Genomic DNA, 25,838 nt, shown 5'->3' on the forward strand with positions numbered 1-25,838 from the left:
TTATTGCCAGCTAGTGAGTGTGAATCTGTTGTTTTCAACTGATGCTCCTTGCTGGCCTTGTTTATTCTGACCTTGCTTGAAAAAGATAAACTGAGTTATTTTCATTATTCATTACTGATTTTACAATACAGTTATAAGATTAACAATGCACATGAAAAAGTGGCTGTTGCAGAAAGAGAATATGTTTAGCTAAAATACCTCTTTGCAACTTCCAGGCAACCTCTTCAATAATGAACAAAGCAACTTTCCCAGCATTTAATTTTCTTTCTCTGGACTACGCTTTTGAGGTATGGAATGGTTACTTTGCTAGTTCTTATACTGAAGTTTATGTTTTGAATTGTACAGAAATGTGACTGATCTCCATAGTAAGGCCGGGTTCACACTGATGTGCTGCATTTTGTCTGCAGCATGGGTTTATGCACAGCTTAGGTGTATTTACACAGATTTTTAGCCGCGTTCATTGGCTTCTGTTAGGGTTGCCTGTTTTTGCTGGGGTTTTTTGAAATCAGAAAGATGTGGCATGCAGGACTTTTGATGCGCTTTTAGAAAATACAGCAAAATAGCGTGGCCTAATAGATGTCAGTGGGACCGTGGCTAAAAATGCATGTAAACACACAAAAGCCATGCGTAAATCTGTGCTGTGGCCAAAACGCAGCAAACCAGTTTGAATCTAGCCTAAGGTTGGGTTCACACTGATGTGGCCCAATGCCAGCAGGGGTCCGGTGCATCCCTCTACACCGATTCAGGTGCGAATCGAGTCCGAATTTTTTCCTGAATTTTCACCTGAAACTGAGCCAAAGACGCACAGGACCCTTTTCCAATGTGAACCACGGCTGCCCTGGAGGTGTGTAAACTGGCTCCATTGAGAGCCGGGCACAGTCTCCTGTCATGCAAATTGGATGAAGGGAAACCTGCATCCAATTCTCATAAGTGTGTGCCCAAGCCTTAGACTTCAATAATCAACTTGCTTGGCCATTCTTGTGCTAATACGAGGGGCGTTCAAGTCAAGCTGGGACTTTTGACTTTATATAATGAAAGAACAAATTTCAAGGAGTGGAAACTCCTTTTATTTATTCACATACTTCTCTGCCACATTTATACACTTATCCCAGCGTGTAACTAATGCCTGCAAAGCTTCGGCATAGAAAAATTTGTCAGTACGCCTGAACTAGGACAGCCTGCTTCACTTATGTTCACTATTCCCACAGAAAGATTCCTCTCTTGTGCAGTTGCACGACAGGTTATGCGTCGATTATCCAGGATCAGGCGTTCCACGTGCTGAATGTTCACAGGAATGACTGCTGTGGGCTCAGAACCACCACGGCCAGGATCGTCACTGATGGATGCACAGCCATCTTTGAAACCTTTACACCATTCACATGTCTTACTGTGGCTGAGCGTTCTAACACTGTACTGTGCTTGAAGTCTTCTGTAGACGTCTGCGGATTTTATGCCTTCGTTCACAAGAAACCTCATCACCATATGATTTTTCATGCACGCACTAACACTGTTGTCTGCCATCTAGATGAATGGTCTCTGGACTGGCCCACGACATGTGCGCCACCTATCAGTAATAGGACACACTTGCCATTTACTAATGATGATGCTGTATAATAGTTTAGTCACTATTGGGTCAATTCCAGGAAATAATTCATTTTCAATATTATGTATGAACCATATGTATCATGCATTATACTCTATACAGAATTTTTCACATACATTTCTCCTGGTATTGTTTTCAGTATGAACCGAATTTGCCACTAAAATAAAATAGGATATCACTGGCCTGGTGGCTTACTAGCCCTGAACTGGAGTTGGGGAAGTCCCTTCTCCTGTTAGGCTGGCATCCATTGTGAGAACTGTTGAGGTTACTCCTGAGGAGGAGTCCTAGGAATGTACAGTAGATGGTCCAAAAGATTTGGTTGTCAAGAGCCCAGACTTCTAATTAACATTCTGAAACTAAGGGTTGTTTGTCTGTCCCTTTAGCAGTGGATCAATCTGCTTCAGGGATCACTGTTCAGAGTTTACGGCAGTGGCTTCCATCAGGACATCCAAAAGAGAGAGACCGCACTCAAAGATGTTAAATAAAAATCCTTAGGACTCCTTTATTCTCCATAAATCCAACAGACAGCAGACAGACAGTGCAATACACGGACAGACGTGTCGGGTTGACGCGTTTCACGATAAAAATCGCTTATTCATAACCACACACCTCTGGTCCGTGTCTTGCTCTGTCCGTGTATTGCACTGTCTGTCTGCTGTCTGTTGGATTTATGGAGAATAAAGGAGTCCTAAGGATTTTTATTTAACATCTTTGAGTGCGGTCTCTCTCTTTTGGATGTCTACATGCTTGGATGGCGGATCTGACCTGCACCGAGTGCTGAACTTGCACCTGAGCGGCTTTTTTCCTTGTTTTAGTGGCTTCCATCAACCAACAGGGCAGCACACGGCCCTGTGTGAAGCAGACTTTATACTGGCTTGGGCCAAAAGACACATCCTTGGCCTTCTTCACATTCCTGAAGTGGACAGTTGGCAGGCAGACTTCCTCAGCCATCAGTGTCTGGATGCAGTGGAGTGGTATCTGCATCCCAAAGTGTTTTGGCATATTTGTCACCATTGGAGGACGACGGATGTGGATCTTACAGCATCCCACTTCAAGTGGTTGTAAGGGCTAAACGTTTTTTACCTTTAGGTAAAAAACCTTTTGTGTGCTGCTCCCCCCACCGCCCCCCTAATACTAACCTGAGGCCCCTCTCGATCCAGCGATATGCATGAGAGCCATAGCTGTCCTGGAACTCTCTCTCCTCATTGACTGAGCCATTGGCTCCCACTGCTGTCAATCACAGCAGTAAGACAGACAATGAGGAGAGAGTGGGGGGAGGGGGGGCGCAGGCCAAGACGCTGCTCTTTGTCTTATGGGAGCATAGAGCAGGGCTCAGGAGCGAGCATGCACCAGTGCCCTCATAGCAATCGGCTTGCTATTGGGGGCACTGGTCAGGGGGCAGGAGCCAGGAGTGCGGGCAGGGGACCCTAGAAGAGGAGTTTAGAGAGCAAAGATCAGGTAAGTATAACATGTTTGTTATTTTCTTTTTTTTTTTTGTTTTAAGTGAACCTTTTAATACTACTTTCAACCAGAAGGTAGGGGCCAGGAGAAGGATCCGTGTGACAATAGCAAATTTTAATTTGCTATTGTCACACAATGGGCGGGCTCGGGGCGCACTGCTCTGCGCCCCGGGTCCACCTTTTGCTGAAGCCTATTAGAGCCTCTGGCTTTAATCAGGTGATTAAAAAAATAAAAAACCCCATTGAACTCCATGTGTCCGGCGCCCCGCATGTAGATTAGGGGGCTGGACGCATGGATAGGGGGGGCGGCGCCACTGCTCTATAGGCACTTGCTCACCAAACTGACCAAGCTCTCTCAATTGACAGGCTACTATCCTGCTTCATGGTCTCTGGCTTGGACAGTTTGGCTATTGAAGCCCAAGTCCTCTCTTACTTTGTTACTGCCAGTGCGTGGATTTGAATCTAGAACCTCTGCTGTGTCAGGTAATGTCTCTTCTTGCTAAGCTACCTGGAATGCTGGGCAGTTCCCTGGACAATTTCTTGAATGATCCTGTCTTGAACCTTGTTTATCTTAAACCCAGAACTCTTTGCTACTCCCATGAACTTCCTGATTTAGGCTATGTCTCTGCACTTCCTGTTTACCAGATTATTGTGCTATCTCCAACCAGTACCTCACTCCTGTCTTCCCTGCTGCCATCCATATTTTGCTACCACTCGTTATTGACCCTTGGCTTGGTCCTTGACTACGCTTCTCCCTGATCCCAACCTGCAACTACTCGTTATCGACCTTTGGCTTGTGGAACGTATCCTGAGATTTCTTTAGTCTGGTCTGCATTAGTATTTTGCCTTCAGTAGGGTCTGGTTTTGGCCTTGGGTATTTTGTACCAGTGACCTTTGACTGCTTATACTCGGGTTAAGACCTTTGTTCAGGGGGTAGCTCACATAGTCCCCCCCCCCCCCCCCCCCCCCGTTTGATCCCTGGTGTTACCATAGGATCTTTATGTTGTCTTCCTTTGTCTGCTTTTCAGAAGCCTCCCTTTTGAGTTCACCTGAGAAATTCTCTTGGCTGACCTTACTCATATGCTGGACTTTCTTGTAGATATCACATCAGCAAGATGTGTCTCGAGGTTGGGACTTTGTTACATAAAGAGTCTTTCCTTGTTCTGAATAGTGACGAGGTTATTTTGAGGTCTAAGGCTTTCTTTCATACTAAGGTGGCCTTTTGTCTACTGTAAATCACAATGTTATCCTGTTTTCTCTTTGCCTGGATCTGAAGCATCCCAATGAGATTTTTTTCCATTGTATGAATGTGGAGCAAGCAGGAGCCAGAACACAGAAAGTTAAGATGTGCTATGTAATAGGGAAAAACAAGATGGGATAAATGAGGGTGTGTGAAAAACAGCCGATCCCTAGTTTGAATTACTTACCCACCAGTCTGCTAACAAACCAAAATAAACCTGTCTAACAAATAAGTTAAAAGCAGGAGTTTAGTTTACACATATTTGCAAATGCATGCGGAAGCTGCAAGGCCAGCGACAAGGCATCCTGCGTTCTTGCAGAACCTAACACTAAATAACACTGCTCAACCTGAGTGTATAAGTGTCTTCACAAAGGGAAGTACATGCTTGCCAATAGGTGGATTGGAAACAGATGGGAATGGAGACCGCCCAATCCTCCCCCACCTGCTCCAATACACGACTGGAAAGTTAAGATGTGCTATGTAATAGGGAACACTTACTGTAGGAAATGCTTATTAATATTATACCTTGGGCTGTGTGTTGGGGCTGTGCACACGCACGGATATCACATTGGGAGCAGTAGCTGTGTCCGTGCCAACGCTGCGTTCCAATAAACAACAATTGGACTGCTGACATGGGAATGTACACAACCACTGTGCATCCCTGTGCCAGTAAACCACAGACCTGCATGAGGCACAGATTAAAAATGTCCCATGTGAATGAGGCCTTACTGGCTAGATCAACAGATTAAAATTCAGAAAAGAAAGCCTAAGAAAACAATTGCAGCCATCACATCTAAGAATTGGTAAGCTGCACTATAATAAATGTTTTCTTTTTGGTTTAATACTGCTTTAAATTCCTCCTGAAAAATAACAGTGCATTTCCTGGTATTTAATGGTACCTGGGCACTGTGTCTATCTGTAGTGTGAGATCCATGCACTGCTGCCTCTGACTGTTAGTTACAGGAGATTTGGTGATGTCGCTATTGTGCTACTCACTGCTGTTCTTGTCAGATACTATGACCTAAGAAAACAAAACCCTGTACTATACTTACAGGTAAGTCAAAAATCCTTATATCCCTTGGATTTTTTTTTAATCATTTACACTATGCAATTACATCATATTGTACAGCACTCTGGGAAATTTACTTCAGTCCACGGTCCTAGACATACGCATATGCTAGGGTCAAAAGGGAAGCTAGCAAACCTGTTTTATTACATTCATAACTTTTCCTTGTACAAGGAAACAGGGAGATATTACAAGCTCCATGCAGATAAATTTGTTGGTGGAAATTAACAGGACCCCAGCCCTGCAAGGTCCTGCTAAAGCTGGTCATAGATGGGTCAGTCCCTGCTGAACCTGCCAAATTTTGATCCATGTATGGTTGGCTTAAACTATTACAGATTAGTGTACCACCATGAACGGTAGCGTTGGACCTACTATCGCTGCCATCATATTGCTGGCTGTGTTGTAAGTTAAAACAGGAAGTTAGGAGCACACTGGGTTTTTGGCAGACTGACAGACATTTCTTTGTAATTGCATTGTTTTTAAAGGGATAACACATGGAAACATAAGTGTGTAATGTACATATATACAGTATCTGTCAAAAGTGAGTACACCCCTCACATTTTTGTACATTTTTTTATTATAACTTTTCATGAGAAAACACTGAAGAAATTACACTTTGCTACAATGTAAAGTAGTGAGTGTACAGCTTGCTTAACAGTGTAAATTTGCTGTCCCCTTAAAATGTCTTAACCACTGGCAACAAAAGTGAGTACACCCCTACGTGAAAATGTCCAAATTGGGCCCAATTAGCCATTTTCCCTCCCCGGTGTCATGTGACTCGTTAGTGTTACAAGGTCTAAGGTGTGAATGGGAAGCATGTGTGTTAACTTTGGTGTTTTTCGCTCTCACTCTCTCATACTGGTAACTGGAAGTTCAACATGGCACAACATAGCACCTCATGGCAAAGAACTCTCTGAGGATCTAAAAAAAATAATTGTTGCTCTACATATAGATGGCCTAGGCTATAAGAAGATTGGCAAGACCCTGAAAATGAGCTGCAGCACGGTGGCCAAGACCAAACAGCGGTTTAACAGGTTAGGTTCCGCTTAGAACAGGCCTCGCCATGGTCGACCAAAGATGTTGATTGCACATGTTCAGGGTCATATCCAGAGGTTGTCTTTGAGAAATAGACGTATGAGTGCTGCCAGTATTGCTGCAGAGGTTGTAGGGGTGGGGGGTCAGCCAGTCAGTGCTCATACCATATGCTGAACACTGCATCAAACTGGTCTGCATGGCTGTGGTCCCAGAAGGAATCCTCTTCTAACGATTATGCACAAGAAAGCTTGCAAACAGTTTGCTGAAGACAAGCAGACTAAGGATATTGATTACTGGAACCATGCCCTGTGGTCTGGGGAGACCAAGATAAACTTATTTGGTTCAGATGGTGTCAAGCGTGTCTGACGGTGTGAGGAGTACAAAGACAAGTGTGTCTTGCCTACAATCAAGCATGGTGGTGGGAGTGTCATGGTCTGGGGCTGCATGAGTGCTGCCGGCACTGGGGAGCTACAGTTCATTGAGGGAACCATGAATGCCAACATGTACTGTGACATACTGAAGCAGAGCATGATTCCCTCCCTTCGGAGACTGGGCCGCAGGGCAGAATTCCAACATGATAATGACTCCAAATACACCTCTAAGATGACCACTGCCTTGCTAAAGCAGCTGAGGGTAAAGGTGATGGAATGGCAAAGCATGTCTCCAGACCTAAACCCTATTGAGCATCTGTGGGACATCCTCAAACAGAATGTGGAGGAGCGCAAGGTCTCTAACATCCACCAGCTCCGTGATGTCGTCATGGAGGAGTGGAAGAGGACTCCAGTGGCAACCTGTGAAGCTCTGGTGAACTCCATGCCCATGAGGGTTAAGGCAGTGCTGGAAAATAATGGTGGCTACACAAAATATTGACACTTTAGGTCCAATTTGGACATTTCCATTTACGGGTGTACTCACTTTTGTTGCACGCGGTTTAGACATTAATGGCTGTGTATTGAGTTATTTTGAGGGAACAGAAAATGTACACTGTTATACAAGCTGTAGAGTAGACACACTACTTTACATTGTAGCAAAGTGAAATTTCTTCAGTGTTGTCACATGAAAAGATATAATAAAATTTTTCCAAAAATGTGAGGGATGTACTCACTTTTGTGAGATACTGTATATAATATATTTTTTTCTTTTCTGTTATTTAGAATGTCATGAAACAAAAACTTCCTATCGCTTGGATGCTTATTCCATTTCCCAGTGAGATTCTACAGGACGAAGACTATTGCCATAATAAAATCTTTGTAAAAGACACATACAGAAGGCCATGGAAGAGATGTATGTTGTGTTTTTTTTCTTCCCAGTTTCATATTTGTATACTAATTCAAATATGATTTAGACTTCTTCCAGACAATAGCAAAAGGGGTGACATACAAGGAACCATGTAGGTCTGTATTCATATTATTGTGTGTCATACACACATTACAAAAAGCTGCAATGAATTTCCCTTAAACTTCCCTCAGGCATATGGGGCCATAGCTAGGTAAAGATTGGGAATATTGTGCCTATCAGCACAGCTAAATGCAGTATATGTTTACCTAATGTCAGCATGTGTCACATTTACAGTTCAGATAAGATATTGCAAATGTAGTAGGTTGTAGAACAATCAAAGTGAATTTTGATTCAACATTTGTCCCACAAATGTTGTCCTAGTTCCTCTTTTTATTGTTTAAAGGTAAGGAAAGGGGTTGATAATGTTTTAAAAATATTTATTCTGAACTATCTTTTAATTAATCACCTTTAGGCTCGGTTCACACTTGTACGATGTGGGAACGCTGTGAATATACAGCGTGTTCCCGCATCGCATCCGCATATCTGTCAGTTCACACTGCCATATGCGATACGCAGGGGGTGTCAATGAAAAGTTAACGACACCCCCAGTTGCAATCGCATATCGCAGTGCGATCTGCAAGTTTGCACAGAATCGGATTGCACAAGTGTGAACCACTGTGCGATCCGATTCTGAGGCGGCTCAAAAAATGCCTCATGTGCGAGTTTGCTGCGGAAAGTGTATGGCTGAACTCGCATCCGCACAGGAGATCGCATGTAATGAAGGAGCAGTGCGCTCCGAATTACATGCGATCAGCACATCCGCACAAGTGTGAACCGGCACTTACATTTTCAAACACCAGTCACATTAATATCACAGCAATGGGAATTTTTACTAATACGTGATGCTTATTAAAGTAGATCTGAATTCACAAATTTAGGACTTGCTATGGTACTGTATAGGGAACATTTAGATATTCTTATTGAGCCTAAGCAGTACTGTACTGAACATTTTATCATTTGTCGTTAACTACACCAGAAAAATAACAGTGCAATCCTTTGTATGTGAGGGTGCTAGACACTCCTGTGTGGGGAACCCCCCCCCCCGATCACTAACTCTTAAGGCGGCACACACTGTTAACCACCAATAATAAAAGAGGTACTCCAACAACCACTATAATGAGGTACTAATTCTTCACCACTAAAATCTGCAAGCTGTTCTTTGCATTACATAGTCCTGACCCCTGCACTCTGACTGCTGCACTGTAAGTGCTATGTCTTAAATCATACAAAACAATTTGGGGGATTGCTTTCTGTTTCCCTTTCTACAGAAAAAAAAAACTGTGGTTATTAAATACCACCAAAATGATATATCATTTGGGTACAGTATTTCATGACTGAGATATTGTAAGTCAAACTATCACCATAGCCCTGACATGGTCTGGTAATGAAGAGGTATATACCGCTCCTATAACCAAATATACTCATTTGGTTTTAGAAAAGCAATACTGGTAAAAGACTTCTGCCCTTTTATTTGCCTCATTTCGGGCACAACTTGCAAAGTTCAGTTTCCCCTATGATGTGCAACAACACCAGATGTACCAGCTATACAAGCTGTAATGGGCAAATGGTTTATTGTGCATTGCATAAAACATATGTCTAAGGCTCCATACACACTGGTTTAAAAAATGCTGCTTCTACAGGAGTGTTGTGTTCTTCCTGTAAAAGCAGCTCAATGTTATCCTGTCTCCATGCACATTAGGATGATTACAGGCATATTTTGAACTCAACGTTTAGAGGCAGGAAAAAAACCCTTCTGGTTTGCATTTCTGATTGAACCTTTCTGGCAGAAAAAAATGTAAAACTCTCCTAAACTCATCTAAACGTTGTACAAAAATGCTCTATATGCAAATTGATATTGGCTAAGAAACCTGGACCCCTCCTCCTCCCAAAAAATATATAAATTACATTATCTTACGTATTAACAAAGTTGTCACTGAACACACAGGCTTATAGTGGATATGTTAAAATTTTCATAAGAGATATACAGGTATATACCTAAGGTAGTTAAAAGATGTGCATTCTATCATCAGAAATAAGGAAATTTCGAGCTTAATTGATAAGCCTACCCTCTTTAAGGAAATTCTTTAGACAGGAGGTTGGCCATATTATGTTGGCATTTTTTTAATGCCATAGTACAATCAGCAGCATGGAATTGACAGGGCTATGACATTTTCCTGTTAGAGCACACTTTTTTTTAATAAAAGGTCTACTTTAAAAACCCCTGCCTTTATTTTGATCTGTAATTTTAATTTCACTTCTTAAGCAATTCCAACCTGCAAGGTACACGAGGAGGACTCAATAATATATACATGGAAAACATGCACTTCCTTTGATGACTTTCTAGAAAGGTTTGTACCGAAATCCTCTGTGCAGCTATTATTTTGTATTTATTACCATGCTATTAAATAACCCATTTCCTGTACATTTTGTAGGCCAACATGTATATTATAAGTGTAGCCTAATTTATATTTTTTTTAATTAATATTAAACTGGGATGAATTGTTTTCATACCACTCAGAGGCTTAACTAGAACCTTCAGGGCCCTGATGCAAGAAACCATGAAGGGCCCCCCAGACCCCTGGCCGGGGCCCTTACCTTCAAGCCCAGGGCTCTTCCCACTAATCCTGGGGCTCTTTACACTTGTTGCATGGCCTTTTATTACGGTCCCGCAGCAGGATTCTTTCACAAGTTCTGCAGTGGGCCCCCTTCCTGCAATCTTGTGGGCCCCCTTCCTGCAATCTTGGGGCCTCCCCACAGTGGTGCAATGCCAGGGTCCGGTCGCAAGTGTGACCTTTGCGATCCTGGAAGTTCACCCACTGGTTTGCTACCGGGCCCCCTGGAGCATGGGGCCCGGTAGCGATTGCAACCCCTGCAACCCCTGTAGTTACGCCCCTGATACAACTGCTTAACACTATTGTTACCATTGTGCCTTATACCTTTTTGAAAAGAGCATTTTCCACATTCTTGCCTAAATCTTGATCTTTTTTAAGAAATTTCACCCACTACGTAAGTTTTAAAATGCTTCTGTAACTATTTGTATATAGTTTATGCAGCCTTAAAGTCAACCTGTGGTATTATATATTATTAAACGTAAACATTTTCAGAAAAGAGCACTATCAAATTACTTGCAGCATTTTCCTACTTCATAAATTATTTTATTGTGACTTGCAATGTGCCTCTGACTTTGCTGCTTCAGGAGTGAATTCCCTTCTTGCACATCATAGCACGTTCCTCTTCTTAGAGTGCCTAATTATTCTCTGTGCTAACACAGCATCTCTGTCCCTTCCCTCACCTCCCCTCATAACCTTTTATGTAGATGCTGGGGGAGGAATGAAGGGGTATACTATACATGTATACTATACATGGATGGCATGGCAGAGTTAATATTCGTAAAATACAAAGGTGAAGGTAGGTGAAATTCCTCTTGTAATTGTGTAAAGGTTTTGAAACTTTGTATATTGTATAGTTGGCATAGGTATTTAGTTTCCCAAGACAACCATCTCTGTGGGCCAGGAATGTTAAGTAAATTGTATAGGGATGGGTTGGACCACAAAGGGTTGTTAGGCGATGTAGACCAGGAGGCCATGGAGATGCGTGTTACTATTGTATGGAAGAGGGGGGTTTTCAGTATAGTAGTACACTTGCAGAACGGTACTTGGCGTCTATAAATAATGGTATGAAGAGTTTCAAAGACAAGACTATAACAGTCTCAGTGGTAGTGCAGGTGTTATCTGAGAAAGGCTGGAGCCAGTCGTGAATAGTAACCAGTTGGAATGCCAAATAGTAAAGGAAAATATAAGGAAAAGCTAGTCCTGCTAAATGAGCAGGTAACAAACAAATGGCCACTGCCCCCACCTATAACTGGCCTTTGCACCAAGGAGCACATGGATGGGGATGACGCATATCAAACAAAACCAAGGAAAATTCCCAGCTCGAAACATGTGAACCAGACTGGTTTTCAATGGAGCGGGTGGATTGCGAATTAAAAAAGGGTCCTGTGCATTTTCAGTCCTGTTCAGGTGTGATTTAGGCGTCAAATTTGCAACTGGATTTCTGAATGGAAACTGCACCGGACTCTGCAAAGAAACCAGTTCTGCATATACAGGTGCATCTCAAAAAAATTGAATATCACCTCTTACAAGCGCTACCAATTAGACTGCATTGAATCTTCTTACATTCTGTTCGCTCCGTGTTTATTAAATTTGTCTGGCATGGTAGGCACCCTCGTCTTGAAGGTGACCTGCTGCTCTGTCCTAAGGCAAGGGGGGGCATAAGCTTTCCAGACCCCGCATTGTATTGTACTGCTGCCCATATGACTAGGGTCTTGGACTGGTGTAGGCACCGGCCTCCTAAACTGTGGGTCCAGCTGGAACAGGATACCTGTGGCGCACCGCTTGCGGGACTGCCTTGAACGGGTAGACAGCATTAGACCTCCATCACGGGGCATCCCTTGATAGGTGCCACTCTGGCGGAGATGGAGATATTTTTTAGGATTGCTTCCCTGGAGAGTTTTCCCTCTCCTATGATACAGTACCAATTATTGGACATCTGGGCTTTCAGCCCGGGCTTACAGGATCCAACTGTAGTCTTTTATCCACAAGAGGGCTTATACGTGCTTCACAATTCCTGAGCCCGGATGGATGGCACACGGACCACATTCTACCCCCCGGTCAACCCCCCTCTTTCCTTAACCACTGGCGTTCTCTTCAACTGTTGCATTTTCTGCGATCTCTACGGAAACATACATTTCTCTTACGTCCTCCGACAGTCGCCGCCTCTTCATATTCGTCACATATGGGGTATTAGACTTTGCTCCGAAGGAGTAGCTAGGCAACAGAATATGTTAACAATAAAGCTTTAACATATCCCACCCTCAAGGGGTGGTCCCCTCAGTCAATACCCTCCTACTTCCTGCAACCATATCTCAGTTTTAATGTCTAGCTTGTCAGGAGTGGCTGGCTCTCTCTGTGCTGGGACTTTCTGTCCCAGACTCTTTCTTCTTTTTAATATTTTGTTTGAGTTTTCTCTCTATCTTTACTTAGCTGTTATTTTTGTCAGCATTAGTTAGTTCTTCGGACGAAGAGGATCATGCGGACTGGGTCTCGGGCTGATCCCCCTGGTCGCAGGTCGTGGGTCAGTGGCTTCCCAGTCTGCCATCGAGCGTTCAGCCAGGTAACGCTCCTGGCACAGTGAACGACCCATCCCTGTTCGGTGCAGGGATGATTGGTGAGGTGGCTACCTCACCGGACGATGTGCGGTTTCTTAACCTCCATTGTGTGCGTCTTGAATTGCGACTCTCCCTGCCTCATGTGCAGCGGCTTGTTCGCCTGTGCGGGTTCCCCACGCCATGTGAGGTAAGTGTATTTATGTGGGGACCTGTCTGTCTGGGGGGGTCTCAGTCTGGGACTGTGTAACCTGCCTTTAATCACACTGCTTGTCTCCCTATCTCTCGGCTGCATGCTGTGGGCTGCAAGGGGGGGGGGGGAGCTGTATGACACTGTGTGTGTCAGGCTGGGCAGTGTGAGAAGCTGTGTGCTGTGGGGCATGTTTTTTCTTGGCATGTTTGGGCATATACAGCGATCGCTGCGGCGATCTAACATGTATCCTTATATTGGGATGTAATGTGTGTGTTTTTATGCACTGTGGAGCGGCGTTTTCGGCGCCAAACGACGCCATTTTACCGGCGCCCGCTCCGGCCGCATGGTTTACATGCACGGCGGCCATTTTCTTGTAGCCTCCATAGGCTTACATAGAGCGCCCTGGCAGCATCACTTCCTCTTTCCAGGAACACCGATCGAGGCAGCAGCAGCAGCGGGGTCTCCTCAGGTTTTATCCTTCTGTTCTTGCTATCCATTGCCTGTATTCAGTTTGTATATTCCCTGTGGGGGTCTCATTGTGCCTGAGTGTGGTGCGGTGGGCTGCGCTTGCCGCGCTTGCTAAAAGGGGGCAGTTAACCCTTGGTTGTCTGGCATTACAGGGGCAATGGATTCTCAGGAGGGCAAGTTTCCTACAGTATTGGTGGAAAGCCAGGGGACCGCTGTTTCCCCCCCCAGGGGGGGATTTAGCCACTATTGTGGCTGGCCTTGCTGCCCAGGTGCAAATGCTGGTGGCTGCTCAATCTACTAAACGGCCCAGAGTTGCTCTGTCCTCTGATTCTGAGGGTGAAGGTGATGGGGCTGTTCTGGCAGGGACCTCCTTATCGGGGTCCCGCTCCTCTCTTGATCTAGTAGGGTCTGAGGTAGAGGCTGAAGTTGAGGGGGTTGATAATTCTCCCCCTGGCTCGCCTGAAGAGCTTGCAATCATGGATGAGTTGATTGCTTCCATTAAGCAGACGCTACGTTTGCAGGACGAAGTGTGTCCCCCCGCTGCCTTGGCGGCTTATGGGACGCAGAGGAAACGCAGGACGCCGCAGGTTTTTCCCTGCAATGCTGATTTCAGCGTGCTGATCAATGGCGCGATCTGCGCAAGCCTTTTGCGGTACCAAGTAAATTCAAGCTGCGTTATCCTTTCTCGCCTGCCACTGATGAACGGTGGTGTGTGCCTCCGCCAGTGGATCATGCAATTGCGGTTTTGAACAAAGCCACTGCGATTCCTGCAGAGGGTTCCCCTGTTTTCCGTGATGCCACGGATAGGAGACTGGAGTCTCTTGCCCGTCATACTTATTCTGTTACGGGTTCTATGCTTAAGGCTCTGTTTGCTTCTCTCATGGCGGCCCAGGCGATCGCAAGTTGGACGCAGATGCTTAGGCGCGTCCTAGTGGCCGATTCGGCCTCGGCGGCGACCCTGGATATGGTGGATCAGATCCACCAGGGTGTCATGTATCTGTGTGATGCGGACCTGGACCTGATTCCGTTGGCTGCACGTGTGCACAGCGTGGCGGTGTTGTCTCGCCGCCTGGTTTGGTTGAAATGTTGGTCGGTGGACCAATCTTCACGTAAGACCTTAGCCAATCTGCCTTATGATGGGTCTCGCCTTTTTGGGGAGTCCCTGGATGTGTTGATTAAGGGGATCACCGGGGGTAAGAGCACTCTCTTGCCCCATTTCCCCAAGGCTAAGGGGGCTTCTGGGAAGAAGCATGCTAATTTTCGGCCCCCTCAGGGGTCCTTTCGTGCCTTTCGGCCGCACTACAAGGGCAAACCGTTCAAAGGCCAAGGCTCTCAGAAGAAGCCCTGGTCTGGGAAACAGAAGTCCGGCCAATCCGGACCTGCAGCCCATAACAGTTCGGCCTGAAGGGGCGCCCTCACCCAGTTTTGGGGTGGGGGGACGCTTGCTCGGTTTTCTTCAGCCCTGGTTGGCCCGTGTGCGGGACAGATGGGTTCTGGAAATCGTTCGATCTGGTTACAAGATCGAGTTTCTCTCTCGGCCGGAGAGCAGATTTTTTCCCTCAAATCTTCAACTGTCTCCAGAGCGCCTGCGGGATCTGCACCTGGCGGTGCGGGACCTGAGGGCTCAGGGAGTGGTGGTTCCGGTGCCTCATCGGGACAGATTTCGGGGGTTTTATTCCAATCTGTTCACCGTGCCCAGGAAGGAGGGCAAGGTTCGTCCGATTCTGGACTTGAAGGCTCTGAACCGCTCTGTGCGGGTTCGCAAGTTCCGCATGGAATCCCTGCGCTCGGTGGTGGCTGCCCTTGTTCCGGGGGAATTCATGGCCTCCATCGATCTGAAGGATGCGTACCTTCACATCCCCATATTCGAGGGTCATCAGAGATACCTTCGATTTGCCATTGCGGAGGATCACTACCAGTTCGTGGCGTTGCCCTTTGGTCTCGCCTCGGCTCCGCGGGTCTTCACCAAGGTGCTTGCACCGGTTCTGGCATTATTGAGGGCCCAGGGCATTTCTGTCCTGGGGTATCTGGACGACATTCTGGTTCGGTCTGCGACCAGACAGGGTCTGGAGGAGGACCTGTCTGTCACAATGCAAACTCTGCAGGAGTTTGGTTGGACGATAAATGTTCCAAAGTCGACACTGAGTCCGTCGGTTCGTCTCCCCTATCTGGGAATGATACTGGACTCGGTGCAGGCGAAGGTCTTCCTGCCGGAAGACAAACTCAGGACTCTTCAGGAGGAAGTCAGGTCCCTCAGGGACGTTCCACACTCGTCTCTGCGGACGTGTATGAGATGTCTGGGATTGATGGTCTCGGCCTTCGAGGCGATTCCTTTCGCGCAGTTTCACACGCGGGGTCTCCAAGCGGAGATCCTGTCCAGGTGGGACGGGCGACCTCAATCTCTGGATCTTCAGATCTCGTTGAGTCATCGCACCAGGGAAAACCTTCTGTGGTGGCTCCAGTCTCCGTTGGTGTCCGGGGGCAAGTCGTTTCGTCCGATCTCGTGGACGGTAATCACCACGGATGCCAGCCTGTCGGGCTGGGGTGGTGTTCTGGGCGTTCTGTCCGCCCAGGGGACCTGGTCGGAGGGGGAGTCTTCCCTCCCGATCAACATTCTGGAATTGCGTGCGATAAGGCTCTGTCTTCATCGCTGGACGGACCGGCTGCAGGGCTGCCCGGTTCGGGTGCAGACGGACAATGCCACGGCGGTGGCCTACATCAACCACCAAGGGGGCACCAGGAGTGCCCGAGCGGCTCGAGAAGTGGCCGACATTCTATCTTGGGCCGAGACTCATGTCCCGGCGATAACGGCGGTTCACATTCCGGGAGTGGAGAACTGGCAGGCGGACTATCTGAGTTGCCAGACCCTGGATCAGGGGGAATGGTCTCTCCACCCGGCTGTCTTCCAGATGTTGTGCGCGAAGTGGGGTCTTCCAGATGTGGACCTGTTCGCGTCTCGCCTCAACTACAAGGTGAAGAGGTTCGTGGCACGGACGCGCGACCCTCGGGCAGACGCGTCGGACGCGTTAGTGGCCCCGTGGCATCAGTACAGGCTGATGTACGCATTTCCACCGATTCAGTTGCTGTCCAGATTCCTTCGCAGGTTACACTCGGAACGCAGCACGGTGATTCTTGTGGCACCGGACTGGCCTCGCCGGTCCTGGTACGCAGACCTCGTGAATCTGGCGGTCGACGCCCCTTGGCGTCTGCCTCTTCGAGACGATCTACTGTCTCAAGGACCGATTTACCATCCTGCTTTACAGTCGCTGGCTTTGACGGCCTGGCTGTTGAGACCGAGGTCCTGAAGGAGAAGGGTCTCTCTCCAGAGGTCGTTCATACTTTGATCAACGCGAGGAAGTCTTCCTCGGGGAAGGTTTATTACCGTACTTGGAAGGCCTATTTTGCCTGGTGTGAGTCCAGGGGGTTTTCACCCCGCACGTACTCGGTTTCCCGTGTGCTGTCTTTCCTTCAGACGGGTGTCGATCAGCGTTTGGCGCTGGCTACGATAAAGGGTCAGGTGTCTGCGCTGGCCGTTCTGTTTCAACGTCCCGTGGCTTCCAACTCCTTGGTTGGCACCTTTATTCAGGGTGTGCGGCATCTGGTTCCTCCGAGGAGGGATCCTTTGCCCCCTTGGGACTTGAATCTCGTTCTATCTGTGTTACAACGTGCTCCTTTTGAACAGATCAGGGAGATCTCGTTGTCTATGTTGTCCAAAAAGGTCGCCTTTTTGGTGGCGATCACTTCGGCTCGCAGAGTGTCGGAACTGGCGGCTTTGTCCTGCAAGTCTCCGTACCTGGTTGTTCATTTGGATAAGGTAGTCTTGTGACCTACTCCTTCTTTTCTGCCGAAACGAGTTTCGGAATTCCATCTTAACGAGGATATTGTTTTGCCTTCGTTGTGCACGAAGCCTAAACATCCAAAGGAGATGAGATTGCACTCTCTGGATGTTGTTCGGGCGATAAGGGTTTACCTTAAATCGACTGAGTCTTTTCGTAAGACGGACTCCTTGTTTGTTCTTCCAGAGGGTCCTCGGAAGGGCATGGCGGCTTCGGCCTCTACCATCGCCAAATGGATCAGGCAGACCATTGAACAGGCCTATGCCTTGCAGGGGAAGGTTCCCCCTGTGCCTGTGAAGGCGCACTCTACTAGATCTCTGAGTACGTCTTGGGCCTGCCGTCATGGGGCTTCTGTAGCCCAGGTGTGTAAGGCGGCGACTTGGTCGACCGTGCACACTTTCACAAAATTCTACAAAGTAGATGTTCAGGCATCGGCGGATGCTTCCTTTGGCCGCAAGGTTCTTAGTGCGGCTGTTCCCTAGGGTCCCTTGTTGGGGAATCCTGGCTGTTGGGATAGTTTTTTGTATCCCCTGGGTTTTTTGTCTTTTCCTGGGTTGTTGCTCCTGTTGAGCACTTATTTTTGCTGTTGCCCAGCTAGTTTCCTTCATTTGGTAAGGTTCCTTTCTTTGATGTGGAGACTGCGTTGCCTTTCGGCGCGGATGCGTTTCCCACCCCTCATGTTTGCACTGCTTTGGGACGTCCCCATATGTGACGAATATGAAGAGGCGGCGACTGTCGGAGGACGTAAGAGAAAACGGAATTTTTGTAAAATCTTACCTGTAAAATTCCTTTCTCTGAGTCCTCCGACAGTCGCCGCCCCCGCCCCTCTTTTGGGGTTTGAATGTATACTCTACTGCTATTCCACTAAAACTGAGATATGGTTGCAGGAAGTAGGAGGGTATTGACTGAGGGGACCACCCCTTGAGGGTGGGATATGTTAAAGCTTTATTGTTAACATATTCTGTTGCCTAGCTACTCCTTCGGAGCAAAGTCTAATACCCCATATGTGACGAATATGAAGAGGCGGCGACTGTCGGAGGACTCAGAGAAAGGAATTTTACAGGTAAGATTTTACAAAAATTCAGTTTTTTCCAGCAGTCACTGCATGCCTTTGAGGAACTGTGTCTGGGTGAGGGCCCGATTCGTGGTTCTCTCTCCAGCTCCTACAAACTTCTCTTAGAGCTCAAGGTGCAGTCCAAGCCCCCCTTTCTTTCAAAATGGGAGAGGGAGCTCAGAGTTACTTTTTTGGTTCCCCAGAGGGATCTTATACTTTACTTCGCACACAAATCTGCTCTAAGCGGCAGAAATCAGGAATATACTTATAAGTTGATGGCCAGGGATGGTACAGAACACCATCGTTTCTGGCCAAGTTGTTCCCTCAACAGAGTGATAGGTGTTGGAGGTGTCACTCTTCTGAGAGCACCCTCCTACATATTTTCTGGGACTGCCCTGTACTCTTTCCTCCTTCTGGGGACCGCTGCTCTGGCTTGTTTCGAGGTTCACAGATGTGGCCCTGCAAAACGATTCAAAGGCAGTGTTGCGTAACCTTACGCCTATGTCGAAGAATAGATATCCTAAATCTCTACTTAAACACCTTTTGAGTGCTGCCTGTGTGCATCCCTGCTATGTGGAAACAGCAATCTGCCCCTACAGTTTTACAATGGATTGCCAGGGTGAACGAACTTGAGCATACGGAAGATCTCACATCAGCCCTTCGAGGGACGAGCCAGGCACATTGGACTAGGTGGATGCCTTGGAACCTTTTTCAGGTCTTGGACGAGTATTTGCCCTACTCTGGCTTTACTTAGGGAACTGGTGCCACACAGGTTGATGTCACCTTTTGATGCTCATTGTTGGGCGTCATTCCTGCCATTCAAGCCCCCTATGGTCTCCCTCTTGTCCCCCAGATGGGCTTTGGGTTTTTTTTTCTTTTTCCCTCTCCCCCCTCCTATTCCTTCCTCTTCCCCTTCTCTCCTTTATAATACTTTGTTTCTCTTTCTTACAGTTCCTCTCCTTTATTTTCCTTTCTGTCTTTACTTTACAATTAAAAAAATATTTCTGAATGCACACAGGCTCAGGCCTCTACCCACACATGAGAATACTCTCCCTTGTTGCCAGTTACCATTTGGTTTTCCTGTTACTCTTAGGAGACAACTTTCCCAGAGCGAGTCTAGCCCACTCTCGCGGAGGTCCTGGGACCAGCACATACTATGTGTATTCTTCATACCATGTAGCAGTTAACGTTATATCTTTTAAAAAAATAAGAAAATATTGAAAGAAACTATCAGCGCAAAAAATGTGACACAATAACTTATATAAAAGAAACGTAACATAAAATGACTATGTGTCAAAAAATATGTAAAAAATATATATATATATATGTGCCATAAAATTAGTGATCAATATCCGGCTGCTCACACCAATATTGTGCTCACGCTTCACATTCAAAATCTGGTATCAAACATAAAAGTGTTGCACCAGAAACATAAATATATACAAGTGCACATACAAAATAGAGATATACAAGTGAAAAATCACACTCTCTAATAAGGTAAATTTTTCTTATAAAGTGCAAATCATATAATGTGCAAATAAAGTGACAGGGGAAAAAGTCCATCAAAAAAATCCCATGATCCAACTGATATGATAACACCTCCGTGATCGTGTCAGGGTCCCCTTCACCATCTAAAGTGGCCTCTCACCTTACTCTTTGACCCGAGAGTCACCCCGGATCTTAAACAGCTTTTTCCCTCACTGGGGGATTAGGATGTTAGCCCATACAGGGGAGTAACCCAGGGTCACACCTCCGATCTCGTATGGCTCGGTGTATATAGGGGGTAAACAGAATAAATCTAGTGCTCTCTGCTTTAATGGGTATGATACATTTATTGACATATGGCCGCACTTACATTAAAAGGCACTCAGCAGTGCGTGCATGTAAAACCATCTCGCATTGTCTCAGGAAGGGATGGGATGTCCAATATGCAGGCTCCGCCCCCTATATGCGTTACGTCAGCGCTCTCTCAGCTTTGACTTACTACGTAGGGGTGGAGTCTGCATAGAATGCCTCGCATTAAAAGACCGATCCGGCCAGTGGGAATGACAGCCCGCCCAGCATTTAACATGAATACGGGACACCGGAACTAATAAAGGTAAACAGATCTAAACGGTGACACACTACACAGTGTCACAGAATCGGTAGGCAAAATATACCACGGCAATATATAAATTCATGTTAAATGCTGGAGAAGGCCGCCTCTCTTCCCCGATCGTTGGGGAAAGTGTGAGAAGACGTAAATAAAGCAGGCGGATCTTCTCAGTGACAGACTGTCATGGTCTTACCTTCTTGCTGTTCTCCTTCGTTTGACATGTGCTGGCGGCCATCTTGGTTTCTGGGTTTCTTGTAGCCTCCCACCCTGCGGCTCCTCCTTCCCACTGGGAGGAGCTGGATACCTAGCTCATATATATAGGAGGTCTGTGGCTTCAGTTCCCTGCTTGGTCCTCCTGTGTTCACATGCCACTAAGACTGCTGCTACTTCTGGTTCCTGTTCCTGGCTTCGTCTGACTACCCTGCTGGTTCCTGATCCTGGCTTCGTCTGACTACCCTGCTGGTTCCTGATCCTGGCTTCGTCTGACTACCCTGCTGGTTCCTGCCCCTGGCTTCGCAAAGACTCTGCATCGGTTTCGCCATCCGTTTGGACTTTTGCTTTATAGCTTGTTTTTCAATAAAGCTTTCTTATTTTCACTTATCTGTTGTTGTACGTCTGGTTCATGGTTCCGTGACATTAGGACCAAGCCATGAATTCTGACGGTACAGGGCCATCCTCGCTACCCACGCTGGTTGCCAGACTTGATCAGCAGGATCACCTGTTGGGTCGGTTCGCCGTGGCGTTGCAAACCCTGCTTGAACGCACGGTTCATTTCGCTCCCGTTGCCGATGGGTCGGTTGTCGCTCCTGGGTCCGCTCCTACTGCCGCTCCGGTTGTTGCGCCAGAGTCTACCCCGACACCTGTTGTTGCGCCTGCGGTGTTTCGGGGTATGTCCGGTTCTGCCCCCCTTCCACAGCGCTTTGGGGGAGAGCCAACTCAGTGCCGAGGTTTCCTTAACCAGGTGGGCATTTATTTCGAGTTGCTGCCACATGCCTTTCCTACTGAGAGATCAAAGGTGGGCTTCTTAATCTCGCTGCTCTCGGACAAGGCCTTGGCCTGGGCCAGCCCTTTATGGGAGAACAACAATCCGGTGGTTGCCGAGTTTTCCGGTTTTGTTGCTTCTCTTCGGAAGGTATTCGATGTGCCGGCTCGTGCTGCCTCTGCTGCGAAGCTCCTTATGTCCATCAGACAGGGTTCACGATCCGTAGCTGAATACGCCATTGAGTTTCGTACCCTGGCAGCAGAGGTGGGCTGGAATAATGAGGCTCTGGTCGCTGCTTTCTCTCATGGTCTCTCGGATGCCTTGAAGGATGAGGTTGCAGCTAAGGACCTACCAGTGGAGCTCGAGTCTCTTATTTCTTTCCTGATTTTGATTGACACCAGACTCAGGGAGAGACCTTCCTTTAAGGAGAGTCTGCGGAGGCCTCCTAACAGATTGGCGCCTACCTTTGTTGTCCCACCCGTGCCTCCCTCTCCTCCCACGCCTCCTGGGGATGACTTGTCTGGGGGTGAACCCATGCAGCTGGGGTTTGCTCGCCTGTCCGAGGGGGAGAGGGTACTCCGGAGACGCGAGGGCCGATGCATGTACTGTGGTCTCGGTGGGCATTTTCGGTTGGCATGTCCGAACCGTCCAGGGAGACGCTCGCACCTGAGATCCTGTCGGGGGCAGATCTTGGGTGGAGTCTCCTCGTCCCCGGTTTCCCGTGTTGACAAACCACTGATCACTGTTGTCCTTTCCTGGGTCGGGGGCTCGGTGACGACCCAGGCGTTGGTGGACTCTGGTGCTGGTGGTTTGTTCATTGATAGTGTGTTCGCTGCCGCCAATTCCATTCCTCTGCAGGCTCGAGGTTCTCCTCTGGCTCTTGAGGCGATAGACGGCAGACCCCTTCTGCCGCCACACGTGACTCATGAGACCCTTCCAGTGGGGTTAGCCATTGGTGCCGTCCACAGAGAGTCGGTCTGCTTCCAGGTTATTTCGTCTCCACACTACTCGTGGTCTTGGGGTACCCCTGGCTCCAGAAGCATAATCCGATTTTCGATTGGAGATCGGCCGAGATCCTCTCGTGGTCACCGCAGTGTGGGGCTAGTTGCATCCATGGGCCTGTCAAGTTGCTGTGTACTTCCTCGGACTCTCTGTTGCCCCCTGAATACGAGGAGTACCGGGATGTATTCGATAAGGTGCGCGCGGTTGCCCTACCTCCGCACCGCCCATACGATTGTGCCATCGAGTTACAATCTGGTGCCGTTCCTCCTCGTGGCAAAGTCTATCCACTGTCGGTAGCGGAGAATGAGGCCATGGAGGAGTACGTGAGGGAGGCGCTTTCACGTGGACACATTCGCAAATCCTCGTCCCCGGCAGGGGCTGGATTTTTCTTTGTGAAAAAGAAGGGCGGTGAGTTGAGGCCTTGCATCGATTACAGGGGTCTCAATCGCATCACGATCAAGAACGCTTACCCGATACCCTTGATTTCCGAGCTGTTCAATCGCCTTAAAGGGGCCACGGTCTTTACCAAACTCGACCTGAGGGCGGCATATAACCTCGTAAGGATCAAGGCGGGCGATGAGTGGAAGACCGCGTTTAACACCAGGACCGGTCATTATGAATCCTTGGTTATGCCCTTTGGGCTGTGCAATGCGCCCGCAGTCTTTCAGGAATTCATCAACGATGTTTTCCGTGACCTGTTGCAGCAGTGTGTGGTGGTCTACCTGGATGACATCTTGGTATATTCTGAGTCCATGGAGACCCACATTCTGGATGTCAAACGAGTGTTGCAACGGTTACGAGAGAACAAGCTGTTCGGTAAGCTTGAGAAATGCGAATTTCACCGATCCCAGGTAACTTTCTTAGGTTACATCATTTCCGCTGAGGGGTTCTCCATGGATCCTGAGAAGGTTTCGGCTGTCTTACAGTGGCCCCAGCCCAGTGGTCTTCGCTCCCTGCAGCGCTTTTTGGGCTTCGCCAATTATTATCGGAAGTTCATCAGGGACTTTTCCATGCTAGCCAAGCCTCTCACGGATCTGACCAGGAAGGGCAGTAATTCCCAGGTCTGGCCGCCCGAGGCCATCCGAGCTTTTGAGGCTCTAAAGTCCGCCTTTGTGTCGGCTCCGATTCTGTCGCATCCCAACCCTGGGTTGCCCTTTGTCCTCGAGGTGGACGCGTCTGAGACGGGAGTAGGCGCCCTTCTGTCTCAGCGTAGAACACCAGAGGGTCCTCTGCTTCCTTGTGGGTTTTACTCCCGGAAACTGTCTTCCGCGGAGTGCAACTATCAGATTGGTGACAGGGAGTTATTGGCCATCGTGCAGGCTCTTAAAGAATGGAGGCACTTGCTCGAGGGTTCGGTGGTTCCGGTCCTCATCCTGACGGACCACAAGAATCTGACCTACCTCTCTGAGGCCAAGAGATTGACACCACGTCAGGCCAGATGGGCTCTGTTCTTGTCACGTTTTAATTACGTTGTCTCCTACCTACCCGGTTCCAAGAACATCAGGGCTGATGCCTTATCACGGCAGTACTCCGACCTGTCCAGGGAGGAGTCGATTCCGACTTCGGTCATACCTCCGAATCAGATCCTGGCTGCCATTCGCACCAGCCTGACCTCTCCCCTGGGTGAGCAGATTTTGGCGGCTCAATCTGGTGCTCCCTCTGGGAGACCCAACGGCAGATGTTTTGTGCCTGAGGAGTTGCGCACTCGGTTGTTGCGAACCTACCATAACTCCAAGACCGCGGGGCATCCTGGAAAGAATCAGCTGTCCTGGGCTGTTTCACGTCTGTTCTGGTGGCCTTCCCTACGTTCCGACATCGCCGCATATGTAGCGGCATGCTCCGTTTGTGCCCAGAGTAAGTCCCCTCGGCACCTTCCGTTGGGCCTTCTGCAACCCTTAGCCACCGGGGAGCGCCCATGGTCACACCTGGGGATGGATTTCATTGTGGACCTCCCTGCATCCCGAGGCCATACGGTCATTCTCATGATTGTGGATCGGTTTTCCAAAATGTGTCACTGTGTTCCTCTCAAGAAGTTACCCTCTGCACAGGAGTTGGCCACGATTTTTGCCAGGGAGGTCTTCCGGTTGCACGGTTTGCCCAAGGAGATTGTGTCGGATCGGGGGAGTCAGTTTGTGTCCAGGTTCTGGCGCGCCTTTTGCTCCCAGTTGGGGATTCATCTCTCCTTCTCCTCGGCCTACCACCCCCAGTCCAATGGGGCCGCAGAACGTTCCAATCAGGCCTTGGAGCAATTCCTTCGTTGCTATGTCTCCGATCACCAGGACAATTGGGTTGACCTCCTGCCTTGGGCTGAGTTTGCCAGGAACACGGCGGTGAACTCTTCCTCTGGGACGTCTCCCTTCATGGCCAACTATGGGTTCCAACCTGCCGTGTTACCGGAGGTATTCTCTCCCCAGGATATTCCGGCTGTGGAGGATCACCTTTCCGTCCTACGTGCTTCGTGGGTACAGATCCAGAAGTCCCTTGAGGTCTCTGCGCAGCGCCAGAGACTCCAGGCTGATCGCAGACGAGCGCCTGCTCCTTCCTACCAGGCCGGAGACCGTGTATGGTTGTCCACCCGCAACCTCAACCTTCGAGTGCCCACTCCCAAGCTGGCGCCTCGCTTTGTTGGTCCCTTCCGAGTGCTTCGCAGGGTAAACCCGGTAGCCTATGCCCTTGCGCTTCCTCCTGGCATGCGGATCTCCAACGTGTTTCATGTCTCCCTGTTGAAGCCTCTGGTGTGTAATCGTTTCACTTCCTCGGTTCCTCGGCCTCGTCCGGTCCGAGTGGGCAATCGTGAGGAGTATGAGGTGAGCAATATCCTGGACTCACGCCTGGTCCGCGGTCGGGTGCAGTTTTTGGTTCATTGGCGTGGTTATGGTCCAGAGGAGCGTTCCTGGGTTCCCTCCGCAGATGTCCATGCTCCTGCCTTGCTCCGAGCCTTCCACGCACGCTTCCCTCAGAAACCGTTCTTTACTCCGCGGAGGAGGGGCCCTTGAGGGGGAGGTACTGTCATGGTCTTACCTTCTTGCTGTTCTCCTTCGTTTGACATGTGCTGGCGGCCATCTTGGTTTCTGGGTTTCTTGTAGCCTCCCACCCTGCGGCTCCTCCTTCCCACTGGGAGGAGCTGGATACCTAGCTCATATATATAGGAGGTCTGTGGCTTCAGTTCCCTGCTTGGTCCTCCTGTGTTCACATGCCACTAAGACTGCTGCTACTTCTGGTTCCTGTTCCTGGCTTCGTCTGACTACCCTGCTGGTTCCTGATCCTGGCTTCGTCTGACTACCCTGCTGGTTCCTGATCCT

At 48.3% G+C, this 25,838-nt stretch overlaps 1 protein-coding gene across 1 annotated transcript in view; it reads left to right on the forward strand.

The window, feature by feature from the left end:
• Positions 1-215: 215 nt before the first annotated feature.
• The window catches only part of LOC309556738 (protein shortage in chiasmata 1 ortholog-like), a gene marked incomplete at its 3' end in the record, with an annotated part of 76,297 nt that continues 50,674 nt past the window's right edge, over positions 216-25,838 (forward strand). The window contains exons 1-3 of the mRNA XM_082259225.1: positions 216-287; positions 7,559-7,688; positions 10,006-10,090. Of these exons, the coding sequence (XP_082115351.1) occupies positions 231-287; positions 7,559-7,688; positions 10,006-10,090 (272 nt within the window). The 5' untranslated portion in view covers positions 216-230. The remainder of the gene's footprint in view (positions 288-7,558; positions 7,689-10,005; positions 10,091-25,838) is intronic.

This window comes from Pelophylax lessonae (genome assembly GCF_965119305.1).
Source record: "Pelophylax lessonae genome assembly, chromosome: 1".
Lineage (NCBI taxonomy): Eukaryota > Metazoa > Chordata > Amphibia > Anura > Ranidae > Pelophylax > Pelophylax lessonae.